Source organism: Pezoporus occidentalis, unplaced genomic scaffold (assembly GCF_034315485.1).
Source record: "Pezoporus occidentalis ecotype Australia unplaced genomic scaffold, CSIRO_AGI_Poc_V1 ctg16, whole genome shotgun sequence".
Taxonomy (NCBI): domain Eukaryota; kingdom Metazoa; phylum Chordata; class Aves; order Psittaciformes; family Psittacidae; genus Pezoporus; species Pezoporus occidentalis.
The window spans coordinates 7,871,533-7,885,180 of record NW_026913425.1 but is presented as its reverse complement, the minus strand read 5'-3'; the positions used below and the strand labels follow the sequence as shown (position 1 = coordinate 7,885,180).

Here is a 13,648-nt window from a genome sequence, read left to right as displayed (position 1 = left end):
TTAATACCTGAATGTATAATGGAAGGTAAGAGCCATGCAGGATTCAAAGAGAACCGGGTATTTCTGTGGGTAATGGGACAGAGTTAAGAAATAAAGATGAGTTTTGCAAAGAATATTTTGCTGCTTGAAGGTCATGCTTCAGAATAGAAGTCAGCATCAAGCTAAATAGATTATGGAAAAGTGTGGTTATTCTGTACTGCTTATTTGCAGCTTCTCACTCTTTTTCCTGAAATGCCAGCTGCTAATGGACACAGTGTACCTTGGGCCTGGTCTAGAATAAGCATTTGCTTCTGAACTGTTACTTTAAAATAACCAGGCTGCCTACCCCTAATTTATGTGTTCTGCTTTTTTCTTTCTCTTGTTCAGCTTTTATAATCCTTTTCTCTTTCAGTTTTCTTTCATATTCTGTCTTCCACCTTCATAGCTTTGGGTCTTTGGGATATGCAGCCCAAACTGAACTTATGTAGGTGGTTGACGCGCATATGCTATGATAAAACCAATCCCAGGACTTTCTTCCAGTCCAGATACTCCTATGTTCTCTCATCTTTCACCCTGTTTCTTTCTGTCATTTTTTGCATGTGAAGAGTTCAACTAAATTTTCCATTAGAAATTATATTGGAACATACAGGCAGCCTTAATAAGAAAGGCTACAGTTGAGAGCTTTGCTTTGGTATCCTCAGCAGGGCTCAGTAATTTTGTTCCTTGAATCATCTTGTAGAGTCTCTGACTAGTCAAAATGCACTATTTGACACATAAGCTTATTTTCAGTTGTTTACACTTTGTGTTTTCAGTAAATAGCAGATTTCTTTCATCTGTGAATTGATGATATGGTTTTGAAAATATTAATCCATAGTTTTAGTTTGTATGTATTTTTAGTAATGTTAGTGAAGGCATAATTATATAATGCATTTTTAATAAAATCCAGAGCTTGCACTACTACATACTCAGTGATTTGAAAGCAATATACAAGACAAATACTGGCATTATGCTTTTCATAAAGATTGATTTGTTGTGCAAGCTATCACACAGCCTTGTACAAGCATAAGAACATTACCTTTTTCACATATCATGAAAACCATTTGCTATTTCTACAGGAGTCTTGCTGAAGGAATCTGTATTTGTAAATCTAAAGAAAATATTTAAGCATTACATTGCAAGTTATGCAAGCACCTTGTTGTTTCTCATGTGCCTTAGCATGCATCCCAAGAGAATCTGCTCCAAGATTTTGCCAGGCACAGAGTTGTGACTGATTGGCCTGTAATTCCTTGGGTCATCCATTTTCCCTTTCTTGAAAATGGGGGTTATATTTCCATTTTTCCACTCATCAGGAACTTCACCTGACTGCCATGATTTTTCAAATATGATGGATAAAATGATTGTTTCCATTTAATTAAAGGAAAGCGTAATGGATAAGGACACAACTGGTTAGCTCCATCTTTGTGGAGAAAATGAAAAGATAATTCCTTTTCAGGAATTCAAATAAACAACACTAGAAAGGAATGTAAAAGTCTTAGTCTGGGCCTTGAACTGAAAGACAGTTTATACCAACTAATACCATCCGTCAGCTGCCCAGTCTTTGATTCTTTGGCAATTTTAACAATGTCCAGACTATGTCTTTGATCTTGTTGTGTAATTTAGTTATGGATCAGATACATTATACAGATGAGCTTTTATATATTGAATGATTACTTGACAATTGCCTCTGAAAGCTGTCTGTCTCTTGGATACCTACATCATCTTAGCTGAATCAAATGGGTCTGGAGGAAACTATGCATGGATTCAGACGACAAAATAGCTTAACACCTCCTAGGTCTCCACTTGATTTTTCAATACTATACAGAGAGGCATAGATCAACTAAAGCATGCAGTGTTTAGTCTTAATTATATTTTGCTCCTTATTTATGTATCTGATTTGTACTTAGTCTTAGTCTAACACAATTGTGCTTGTGTCTATTTTCCTGTCTTCTTCCAGGACACAATTTTCGTATTGTCTCTGCCAGAAAGCAAGTAGCATGCAGCCATGGTTTTGGGAGAGGCAGTGCAAAACTGGCTACAGCTGGTAGAGGCTTTTTGAATTGTAGTGTATATGGCACATCTTCTAAATCACTAAGAAATGAAGGGCACAGTGAGACCTCAGGAGACAAGGGATATGTGCATAGACTTCCAGCTTGGTTCATTTCTGCCTAATAATTTTGCTTTTGACACAGATTGATCAGTTGTAAGATGACGGCTGAACAGTGGCTTCTGTGGAGTTGTCAAAGCATTCTCCCAGTGAAAATGGGCTCTTCCAGGATTTGTTCCTATGATATCTGACGGACTCTTTTGAGGTGTGCTGAAGAGGAATAAAAGACAGGCAGTTCTACTTTGGATTGTAGTAGAGCCTAGTAGAGAACAGCAGTTCACACTAGGTGTGGAGCAGATTAGAAATAATGAAATAAGGATATGGATTGTCTGGCCAAAGGAATTCCTGGAATTGCATTGCAGAGTGGTGGCTTCTACTGACCTTGATCACATTTCCCATCTGAACTGAAGGGGCTGTACTGAACCCACCTTGCACAGCTCAAAATGATCCTGCAGATACTGCTCTTCTGTCGCTGTGCAACGCCTGTATTGACAAAAAGGGGACATAAAATCTTTACCTTCAGAGGCAGACCTCAATAACTGAATTGTCCTGAATCCTAGTCATTTTATATCCCTTTTCTAACAGTTTACCACTTCTGTCTCAGAGCTCTGTTATGTATAATATATATAAACCTCTCCATCTTACCATGAAAACATTAAAAGAAATGGGGAAAAAAACATGCTTAAAAACATGATATCCTCTATCGAACATTATTTCTCTGAAAATAAGACATACAAGTGTTTTCATTACAGGTTAACATGAAGTTTTCTGTAAAGCTTTGAGAGATTGTCTACCTTTGTATGTGAGTCATGTCAGCAAATATATTACTCCCTCAGCAAAATAATACAGAGCTCTTGCTTCTTATAGGGCTGCTCATTTTTTGATTATTCATTATTTACATTGTTTTACAGTAGAAGCAGGCTTTTTTATTGTGACATGTTGATTTTACTGCACAATTGATGAAGCTACCAGTTTCTTTATAGGTTTTGAAATAAACACAGTTTTATATCACCATTTAGATTTAGTGGAGAACATGAATAGTAAACAATGTCTGGTGATTTTCTTTAGCTAGTATCTTTGGTTTATTTAATTTCACAACACTTATTTCCATTTTATCCTTTCATTTCTCAGTATTTGAGAATCCAGAAACATAATGCTTGATGTGTTACTCACAGGAAATAAATTAACTTCTTTCTATTTTTTCTAACTCAGAATGTTCAATTTCTAAGGAAAGAGGAATCCATGGAAGTTTAGAGCATTACATCATTGGTATTTCAGCAGGTTATTCGGGCACTAATCCAGTTACTGGTGACATTGTCCATTATGTGACTATATTAATCTGGAGAAATTGCTCTGTTTATGAACATCTGCCTCGTGGGGAGTAAACTGCCAGGTTCTGCATTATGAGCCCAGTTTGCTTCTGCACCTTTCAGGTTTCATTTGCCCTTATTAAAACTCTTTGTTAAAATTTCACGGTTAAAATAGCAAAAGAGAGAACGGATTGAAAGGGAAGCAAATCTATTTTCTTGCTTTGTGAGCAGTTGAACATAAGGATATTTTCCATCATTTGTTCTTTATGGAGTCCATTTAAGAGATGTCACTAATGCAAAAAGAAGTGCATTCAGGGGTTAAGGGTCAGTGAGCAGTGCCCATGGCAACTAAGAAACTATTCTGCAGAAAAAATGCAGTAAAGAGCAAGTGTTTTAATCCCCAACTTTAATCCCTTTACTTCCTGTTTTCAAAATGAAATATAAATCAGGCACCATGATGTGCAGCAATTTTTCCTGAAAGGGATGTTGGCAAAAAGGGATTAGGAATGGCAGCAGTGTTTAAGGAATTTAATCATACAATTTGTTGGAAAACTTTTGAGACTACGAATGACCAGTTCTTTTGAGTGTGGTCAGTGAGAAACAGGAAAACAGACCCTGAAAGTGATGGAGGACTGACTGTTGTTGAATCCCACCCCCATCCAGCTGCTGCACGAGGCGTTTCTTACACGGAAACTTCATCATCGGGGATATGCTTTGCCAGGGGTGAATGTAGAGGAGGAAACAACAAAACCCTCCTTATGATTTTCAGGGTGCTATTGCAGTTATAATGAAGAGATTGTTGGTACAGTCTGATATTAACGTTTTCTATTTCACATCATGACTCCTCTCTGCACTTGGTTTCTGCCCTGAGTTTGTACTCCTATGAGCTTTGGCAGTGTGATGTGTTGAAAAGTCACCCTCGTTACCTTTACGCATTGCAAAAAATAAAAAAAAAGAAAAAAAGAAGAGAATCCATATCATCTCAAAACACTGGAAGCAGCTGTAAGTGTGTGCCCAAAGTGTTTTACGTTCTTCAGGTTCATTTTTAGTAGCAGACACTATCATTTTCTCCATTTGTGTGTCTTTACTTCTCTGCCACAGCATATACATGGAAGTGGGCTTTGAGCAAACAGGAATTCTTCTTTCTTTAGGTGCCTGATTGACAGAGTCCATTGGGAGGCAGACCTGAAGGGCAAAGGTGTCCAGGAAGGCTGGACATTCTTCAAGAAGGAAAACTTAAAGGTTCAGGAGCAGGCCATCCCCATGTGCCAGAAGATGAGCTTGTGGCTAAGAATACCAGCCCAGCTGAATAGAGAGCCTTGGCTGGAAATCAGGGGGAAAAAAAAACAGTTTATTACTCTTTTATTGCTTTGGAAGAAGGGGCAGCCAACTCAAGAGGCCTACAAGGATGTTGTAAGGTTAGGCAGGAAGAAAATGAGAAGTGCCAAAGTTCAGTTAAATTTAATTTGGCTACTGCAGTAAAAGACAATAAAAATGTTTATAAATATGTTACCAACAATAGGAGGACTAATGAGAATCCTTTATTGGATGTGGGGTGAAAGGGTGACAAAGGATGAGGAGAAAAGGCTGAGGTACTTAATGCCTTTGCCACAGTCTTTAATAGTAAGACCAATTGTTCTCCAGGTACCCAATCCCCTGAGCAGGAAGACAGGGAGGAAAACACAGCCCCAAAATCCAAGGGAAAACGGGCAATGACCTCCTCCACCACTAACACACATACAAGTCTATGGGGCTGGGTGGAATCTGCCCAAGGGTACTGAGGGAGGTGGCAGAATTTTTTTCATATTAGATTCCATAGAAATTTAAAGTCAAATAATGCTCATTAATAATGTAACTGATAAGGATTTGAATCTGGATATATCTGGCCTTTAATTTCACATGCACTTAATGTCATGAAAAAGCCATGTTACTAGTGATAGCAATAAAACCAGAATAAGGTATTATCTGTACAAGTAGCCCTTGTTCTGAGTATAGTATTGTTAAGCATCTGAACAAGTTCCCTTCTTCAGATTCAAAAAATGCCTGCTGTAATAGAACGTTATTAACCAGTATTTAAAAGAGAAGAATTCTGCTTGTGCTCTGTTTCTTTCTTTAACCCCTCACCATTTCTTCATTATAATTTTTTGGTGTCTTAAGGATTTGTGTGATTTATTTTCTTGTTTGTTTTTTTTTTGTTGTTTGTTTTTTTTTTTCTCCCTTTTTATCTCCTGTGTTTCAGTTGCAATCAAGCTCAGAGCTTGGCCTGGATATCCTGAATGACTGCCTTGCAGTCCAGCCCCTCCAGCCAGCCCCATCGCCACATGATGCTGCAGATAATACTTTGGGACACTCCCCAGGGCTTGCTCACAATATTTACCCAGGTATAGAAAGAGACAAATAAACAGCCTGCTATATTATTGTTCACTGAAGATTAGGGATGGCTTTGCAGAGTCGGATGCACTCTAAAATCCATATCTATCTCATTAGAAGGATCGAATCTGTAATATAATATGAAAAGATAGATTTTTAACAGATTTTTAACAGTTTTTTTCAAAGGAGGCAGGAGAAATCATATTTTATCTATTAAAAGACCAACTGGAATGAAAAGCAGTATTTTTGCTCTGTAGGCATTTGACTTGTGCTGGCAGTTCACTTCTACCATTCCTTGTAGGCGTCTTGAATTCATTAAGCTTCATTGAAAAATTGAAGGAGTATTTTTTCTTTTCCTTATTCATGTATCACGTAACAGTTTTCAAACAGATCTACATTAATGAACTTAAATGTTGCATTATGAGCTCTCATATTATAGCTATAAATATACCAAGAACCACATTTGTGCTGTAAAGGTGATAATCCTATTTTTTTGTTTCAGTTAAGTATCTAGATTTTTGTATTAAAATACATAACGCTGTCATACCTCACTAAATGTACACTTGTTTACATTTCAGCTAAATTTGAAATATTTGGTAAGTTATGAGTGATAGTATCTCAAAACTTAGGACAGCGATGGGTAGGATGTTGCCATTTTTTAACGCAGTATTTTAGTAGTTGTAAAAACATCTGTTTTTAATTTTCAGGCAGAATACATCTTCTAGTAGTTCAACTTTCAATTGAGAAACAGATGTAGGAAGTGAAAGAATTATCTGATTACATGCAGTGCTGAAAATGACATTATACGAAGTGCCCACATTAATAAGTGACTTTATTTTACTGTGAGGCTTGTAAAACTATCAATTCTGTGATACGTTTTGTCAAGGCTATTGAGAGCTACACACTAGTTGGTGATGATCACAGAATCATAGAATAATTAGGGTTGGAAAGAACCTTAAGATCATCAACCTCGCACTAAACCATGTCACCCTAGACTCTGTCCAACCTGGCCTTGAGCACCGTCAGGTATGGAGCATTCACAATTTCCTTGGGCAACCCATTCCAGTGCCTCACCACCCTTACAGTAAAGAACTTCTTCCTTATATCTAACCTAAACTTCCCCTGTTTAAGTTTAAACCCATTACCTCTTGTACTACCACTACAGTTCCTAATGAAGAATCCCTCTCCAGCATCTTTGTGGGCCCCCTTCAGATACTGGAAGGCTGCTATGAGGTCTCCACGCAGCCTTCTCTTCTCCAGGCTGAACAGCCCCAACTTTCTCATCCTGTCTTCACATGGGAGATTCTTCAGCTCCCTGATCATCCTCATGGCCCTTCTATGGACTTGTTCCAGCAGTTCCAGGTCCTTCTTGTGCTGAGGACACCAGAACTGCACACAATACTCCAAGTGGGGTCTCAGAAGAGCAGAGTAGGGGGGCAGGATCGCCTCCTTCAACCTGCTGGTCACGCTCCTTTTGATGCAGCCCAGGATTCGGTTGGATTTCTGGGCTGTGAGTGCACACTGCTGGCTCATGTCCAGTTTCTCGTAAACCAACACCCCCAAGTCCTTTTCCGCAGGGCTGCTCGAAATCACTTCTCTGCCCAACAGGATTGAAGCTAGGTGAGGACAGTGTGTCCAATGAGCTAAGACCAGGTTTTTAGAAGTTGAGGACATTCTCAGAGATTTTCACTGGAATCTGTTGAGCACTCAGCTCTTTTACCCATGTAGTTTTCAGACTATGATTAGGTCTCAGACTCCTGATGCTTGGTCTGTCCAAACCAGTCCAGACAGCTTGAAGAAACTGCTGCCCCATGAACTGTCAGGATCCTAGGCCAAATAAAACTTGCCTCCAGGCACCCCTTAGCTGCTAGTGTCTGCAGTCATGATGCAGACAGCTTCTGAGACTGTGGCATTATTTTTTGTCTTTCATCAAAGCATCATGCTTTGTCTTTCAATTAAGCACTACTAAGTATGGACATTCTTTGATACAATAATTTGTAGTGGCTTATTTTTTTTTTCTTACTTGCCACTGATTCCTATAGTTCAGCAATTCTTAGAATATTAATCAACATACTTTTATCAGCATTAATTTCTTGGTAAGTAATAAACTTCTTTCCCTTACATGTGTTCACAGTTATCTGTAACCTGGCAAATTTCTTGTAATTTTATTCACTTGTGTGGGTTCACTTTAGTTACTGTGGGTATTATGTCAGGTATAGATGAATTCATGTCACTTCATTTTGACAGCCACCCAATACAGTTGAAATGAATTGTTTCATTAACTACTCATCAGGGCTGCTACATAATAATATATTATGTGAATATGTGAGATAACTCCAACAGGGAGGGAATTATTTTATTGAAATGGCAACATGAAAGTTATTCATGCCCCAAGAGAATACAAAAGCATAATATATGAAAGCTTATGTGTCCTGCCTTAGAGAAGGTACCCTTCAGACTTCTCTGAAAACAGCATTTTTCCTAAATGTAAAGAAAAACTTTGAGACTTCTCTGAAAAATAAATTTTTTGCTGGGGACTACTTTTGGGTTTGGGTTTTTTTTGTTTGTTTTTTGCTGAGGACTGTTAGAAACAGCATATTAGCTGAAATCTGTCTGTGTTACTTTTCAAGTAGAAAAAGGAACAGATTTCCATTCTTCCAATGCCATTAATCAAACTTTTCTCACTTGAAGTTTACTTTTCTTATCATTTGTGCATTTAAAGCGAAGGTATGTTTTCTGCTTTCCCAAGAGATTTACAGAATAAATGTTTGAAAGCAAGCTATTAGAAAAATGTATGACAAAAGTAGACATTTAGATCCTAGTGCATTTCCACTTAATGAACTATAATGGCTGCAATGATCAGCATTTCTCTGTACTGTTAAAGTACAAAATCTGCAAACACATATATTTAAATCAAATACAACGATTTTTTATTACATATCTATTACTTAAAGTTAAGAGTTCATAGGTTTTTTTCATAGCTTTCAGCCTTTGTGACCTTATAAAAGAAATCTGAACTGAGTACAATCTTATTAATACAGTAAGGTGACATGACAGATTCTTTATGTAAAACTAACATAAAATTACATTTACATTTTAGGTCTAAAATTTAGCAAGCATGCATACCGTTCTAAGGCTGTGCATAATGATATTTTGTAAAATAGAAATCCAAAGTCTGTTTCTACAGAAGTGTAAAATTCTGGTAGTGTTTAGGTTTTAATTTTTAAAACACATGGGCTTTGGGGTTTATTTAGTTCATACGATGAAGATGTGAGCAATTAATTCATAATGAAAACATATAAATGATGTTTTTTCTTCTGTGAAATTATATCAACTTACTTTGTATAGTACAGTATAGAACATGTAAGGGTGAAAGAATCATAAATACTGCAGTATACAAGAAATTTATTTTTACTGTGCTGTTTGGTTAAAACATAAACATTTCATATTCAAGGACAAACCAGAATGTGTCATTCATTTATAAATAGTTACTGAATATCACACTCTGCTCTGCTTCAGAGCAAACAAATGATATTACTAAGGCTTGTCAAGTGCATGATTTTCTTTACAAGCTGGAAATTAAAAATTCCATCAAGGAAGTTAGAGAAGGTTTTGCAATTCCAAGTTTTATTTAAATAACATCTTATGTCCAGTACTATGACCTTTGACCCAACTACTACATAATGCCAATGACTTAAGATGTGTTCTACTTAAGTAACACTTTTCCTTGTGCATGTTTTTTTTGTTCCAATAAAACAGTACTGAGCTAGGTGCTCTACACACATAGTAAGAAAAAATTAATTTCCAAAGGAGTTTATATCTAAGAAAATGTTAGGGCAGTAGGTAGATACAACAGGCAGGTAGAGTATATAAGATTCATACAGGAAAAATGAAAGAACTTTACTAAAGCAATTGTCCTAGTGGGTGAGCTCCCTAACCATTAGGCACCAAGGGCAGTGTGGGAGATGTCTGAGGAAAAAGCAGTCTGTTTGTTAAAGCTGACAGCCTTGGGAAGTAGTTGTCACTCGTTACTGAAAGAAAAAAAAGAATGAGGAGGAAGAACTAAGGTATTTATGGCCACTGCAGTAAAAAAGAGTTGCATTTGATACATATGGAGTGAAGGCAAAAGGAGGTGATGTAGGGTAACCAACAACTAAGAAGATCTCTGTTTTCACCTTCTTGGCTGCATTTAAGTATGACGTACATATCCAGAACTCATGCTAAATATGATGCATTACCAGGTAGGACCATACACACATTACAGGGGGCTGAAAATTGTTAATATTATTATCTTACCTGTTTTAAGGAGGTCAGTGTATTTCCTTTCAGACTTTGTGTACCAGATTTATTTCTGAGTATATGGTTTCCATTTTGAGGCATCTTAATGGTTTTCCAAATACTGGTGTAATGGTCGGGCTCACATTGTGAAGAAGAGAACATTTACTAATGAATTGGTACAAACATCATAAGCAACAAGGCAACAGCACCATTTAGTTCCTTTCTTCATAATGATACAGAACTTCAGAAACTGCAGTCCACTGAAAGAGAAGAATGTCTTGAAAGACAGAGATGTGATGTAAAGATGCCATGGGAGGAACAACTCTGGAGACAGGCTAATTGAGTACATAATTTGACTTCTGCTCTGCTTCTTAATGCATGATGGCTTCTTAAGTTCCATGCACACTGGAGTCTTACAGAGAAGCTGAGTAGAATCAAAGCAACACAGATAGTATGTTTTACATTTGCTGGGTTTACCACTTCCGGCTCGAAACAGCACATGCCCACATATTCCTGGCCACGAAGTCCTGTAGGGAATTATGGGCTCCCTAGGGGAGGTAAGAGGGGAGAATATATGAAGGTGATGCTCTCAAGAGCAAAAATCATTTCAGCTTTTTCCTTCTGTGTGATAGTAAAACTTGTTCACAAGGACTGCGTAAATATTTCTTATAGAAATAGAAGGTGAAATATAGTAATTAACCCTCCCCCAAACCAAACCAAATCAAACCAAACCAAACCAAGCCAAACCAAACCAAACCAAACCAAGCCAAAACCTCCCAAATGAAACCCAAACCCAAACCCACCACTCTTGCAAATGAATGTAATTTACGTAATTTTAACTGACTGAGCTATAAAATTAAACCTTCGCATTGTCTTACTCTATGGAAATGACAATGGAAAGAATTGTCAGCCCTGCTCCAAATTCATGCTAGCAATGGTAAGAGGGGAAGTATTTTGGGGGCAGAAATAAGTTGACAGTGTGCTTATTTGACAGGAATAAATTCAAGATAGTAAATTATACCATTGTTGGTAATTTGCAAAGAGGAGGGTGATTCTTCTGCCTTGAAAAAACATTCTGTGAAATTACAGGTCTAGTTCCTTAAAAAAAGTAAAAAAAAAGAAAAGTAAATCTTACAGACTTTGGATTCTGTAACATTTAAAATGCTACTTTTCTGTCTTCTTCTTTAAAGGAACATTATTCATAGAATAAGCTTTTTCTCTTCCAACCACCTAATTTGTTCCTATGCATTATGAAAATGCATGTAAATTTAGCTTCTCCTAGAGAAGCTTTTGCATAGATATTCTCATGGAAAATTTTTATGTGTTGATAAATTGATTTGTGATAAGACTCCAGAAATGAAAGCACGGCTCCTGTGTCTCTCTGGATGAAATTTTGTGGGTGTAACTCAATCTAAGATTGACGTTCAGGCCTAACAGGTTATAGCCATCTTGCAAATCATGGTATAGCTAGGGCTTTTTAAGGGACACAGAGGAACAAAGCATAAACGATTCTTTGTTTTATTTTGTGGTTTTTTTTTTTGCTTGTTGGTTTGTTTTGTGGGATTTTTTTAAAGAATATCCGAATCTTTTAAAAATTACTTTGAGTGTATTAGTTTATCTTATATTGGTAGAGAGAGGAGCCTTTTTGTACAAAGCCGTTCTGTTAAGTAAAACTTTGACTCAACTCTACATCTTTCTGTGTGGACCCCCCTGGTGGTGGTATATTTGAGTCAGTGAGCCTGATGGTTGCCATGGACATTTGTTCAGTTTTATACCATTCAAATCAGGTGTTTAATGGCATGAGGCACTGAAAAGACATTCCTTTGTGTAGATATTTCCTGCCACCATTTTGAACAAGCAACTCACATGTAACAGCTAAACCACTGAAAAACCTTGCCACACAAACAGCTCCCATGAAAAAGTGGTAATTTTTTAGCAGTTTCTTAAAATAGTGTCCAAAATTTTCTGTCAGTCTCTTAAGGTTAGCTCTACTGGGGAAATGATCTATCAACTGACAGTATTTCTGACTACCATTAGTTTGTAGACTTCCAAAGGCTGACAATGTTTCCCTTCAACTAATATTTGCAAGATGCAAGTAGTAGCTGGGACCAATGCTGTGTCTACACTAGGAGGTTTTAATAGTGGCATTTCTGCTGGGAAGCAGCTGCTAGTATTGTAATTTCACTTTGTTGGGTGCCCACAGAGGTGTTTTTGTCAGCACAGTACCTCTATGCAGCAAGAAGCTGCGCTGACAAAAGATGTGTTGCATTGCCTGCAGGAGTTATACGGTCTCCTACACCATCATTCATGGTGCTGCTTTTGGAGGCTTCATTACAAGGCACCATGGGAGTCCAAGTACATTCTTTTGTCATGCTGTGATCATTTTAACATACGCTGTGTACAAAGATGTATTTTTTCAGCTAATATGTATGGTTTTTCTTCCTTAAATATCCTATCTGCCAGAGTTAACTCTTACTTTAAACTGTGTGCTGTTTCTTACCAGAAAAAGAAGGACAGAGAAATTGCTGGGAAACCTAGCTGAAAGGTACTGCAGTAGCAGGTAGTGCTATGGTGGTAAATATTGCAGTGGGCTTTTGATTGCTCTAGTTCAGAGAAAGGACAGATGGTTGCCTACGCCTGGCTGCAGGTAACTTTTTCTAAGGACAGAGTCACCAGGTCTTGGGCAGTGATGTGAGAACCTGTGCTACCACTGCATCACAGACCACTTAGCAACATGTATCACACAGTATCACAGTATCACAGTATGCTAGAGATTGGAGGGGACCTCGAAAGATCATCTAGTCCAATCCCTGTATCTAGGGATACAGCCCTAGAGGGCAGAGGGGCCCAAGACTCTTGGTTGATATTCAAGGATCACCTGCTACAAGCTCAGGAGTGTTGCGTCCCAACCAGAAGGAAGTGCAGCAGGAGGGCCAGGAGACCTCCTTGGATGGATAAAGAGCTCCTGAGGAAAATTCAAATGAAAAAAGAGGCTTATAATAAGTGGAAGCAAGGACAGGTGGCATGGGAAGAGTACAGGGATGTTGTCCGGGAAGCTAGGGACCAGGTTGGGAAAGCTAAGGCCCAGTTAGAATTAAACTTGGCTAGAGGTATTAAAGAAAACAGGAAGGGATTCTACAAGTACATAGCAAATAAAAAACAGACAAGGGAGAATGTAGGCCCCCTCAGGAAGCTCTCGGGAGAACTGGCTACACAGGATTTGGAGAAGGCTGAGGTTCTGAATGACTTCTTTGCCTCGGTCTTCACTGGCAAAGGCTCTGACTGCACCACCCAAGTCTTGGAAGGCAGATGCAGGGACTGTGAAAATGAAGACCTTGGGACCACTGTAGGAGAGGAACTGGTTCGAGACCATCTTAAAAATCTGAATGTGCACAAGTCACACAGTATCACAGTATCACAGTATGCTAGAGATTGGAAGGGACCTCGAAAGATCATCTAGTCCAATCCCCCTGCCGGAACAGGAGCACCTAGATAATGTTACACAGGAATGTGTCCAGGCGGGTTTTGAATGTCTCCAGGGAAGGAGACTCCACAACCTCCCTGGGCA

At 38.2% G+C, this 13,648-nt stretch overlaps 1 protein-coding gene across 4 annotated transcripts in view; it reads left to right on the top strand.

Moving 5' to 3' along the window:
• GLIS3 (GLIS family zinc finger 3) overlaps positions 1-13,648 on the top strand; it is a 148,036-nt gene that overhangs the window by 113,219 nt on the left and 21,169 nt on the right. For all 4 annotated transcript variants that reach the window (XM_062612545.1, XM_062612546.1, XM_062612544.1 and 1 more), the window contains exon 6: positions 5,672-5,813. In XM_062612545.1, coding sequence (XP_062468529.1) covers positions 5,672-5,813 — 142 coding nt within the window. The remainder of the gene's footprint in view (positions 1-5,671; positions 5,814-13,648) is intronic.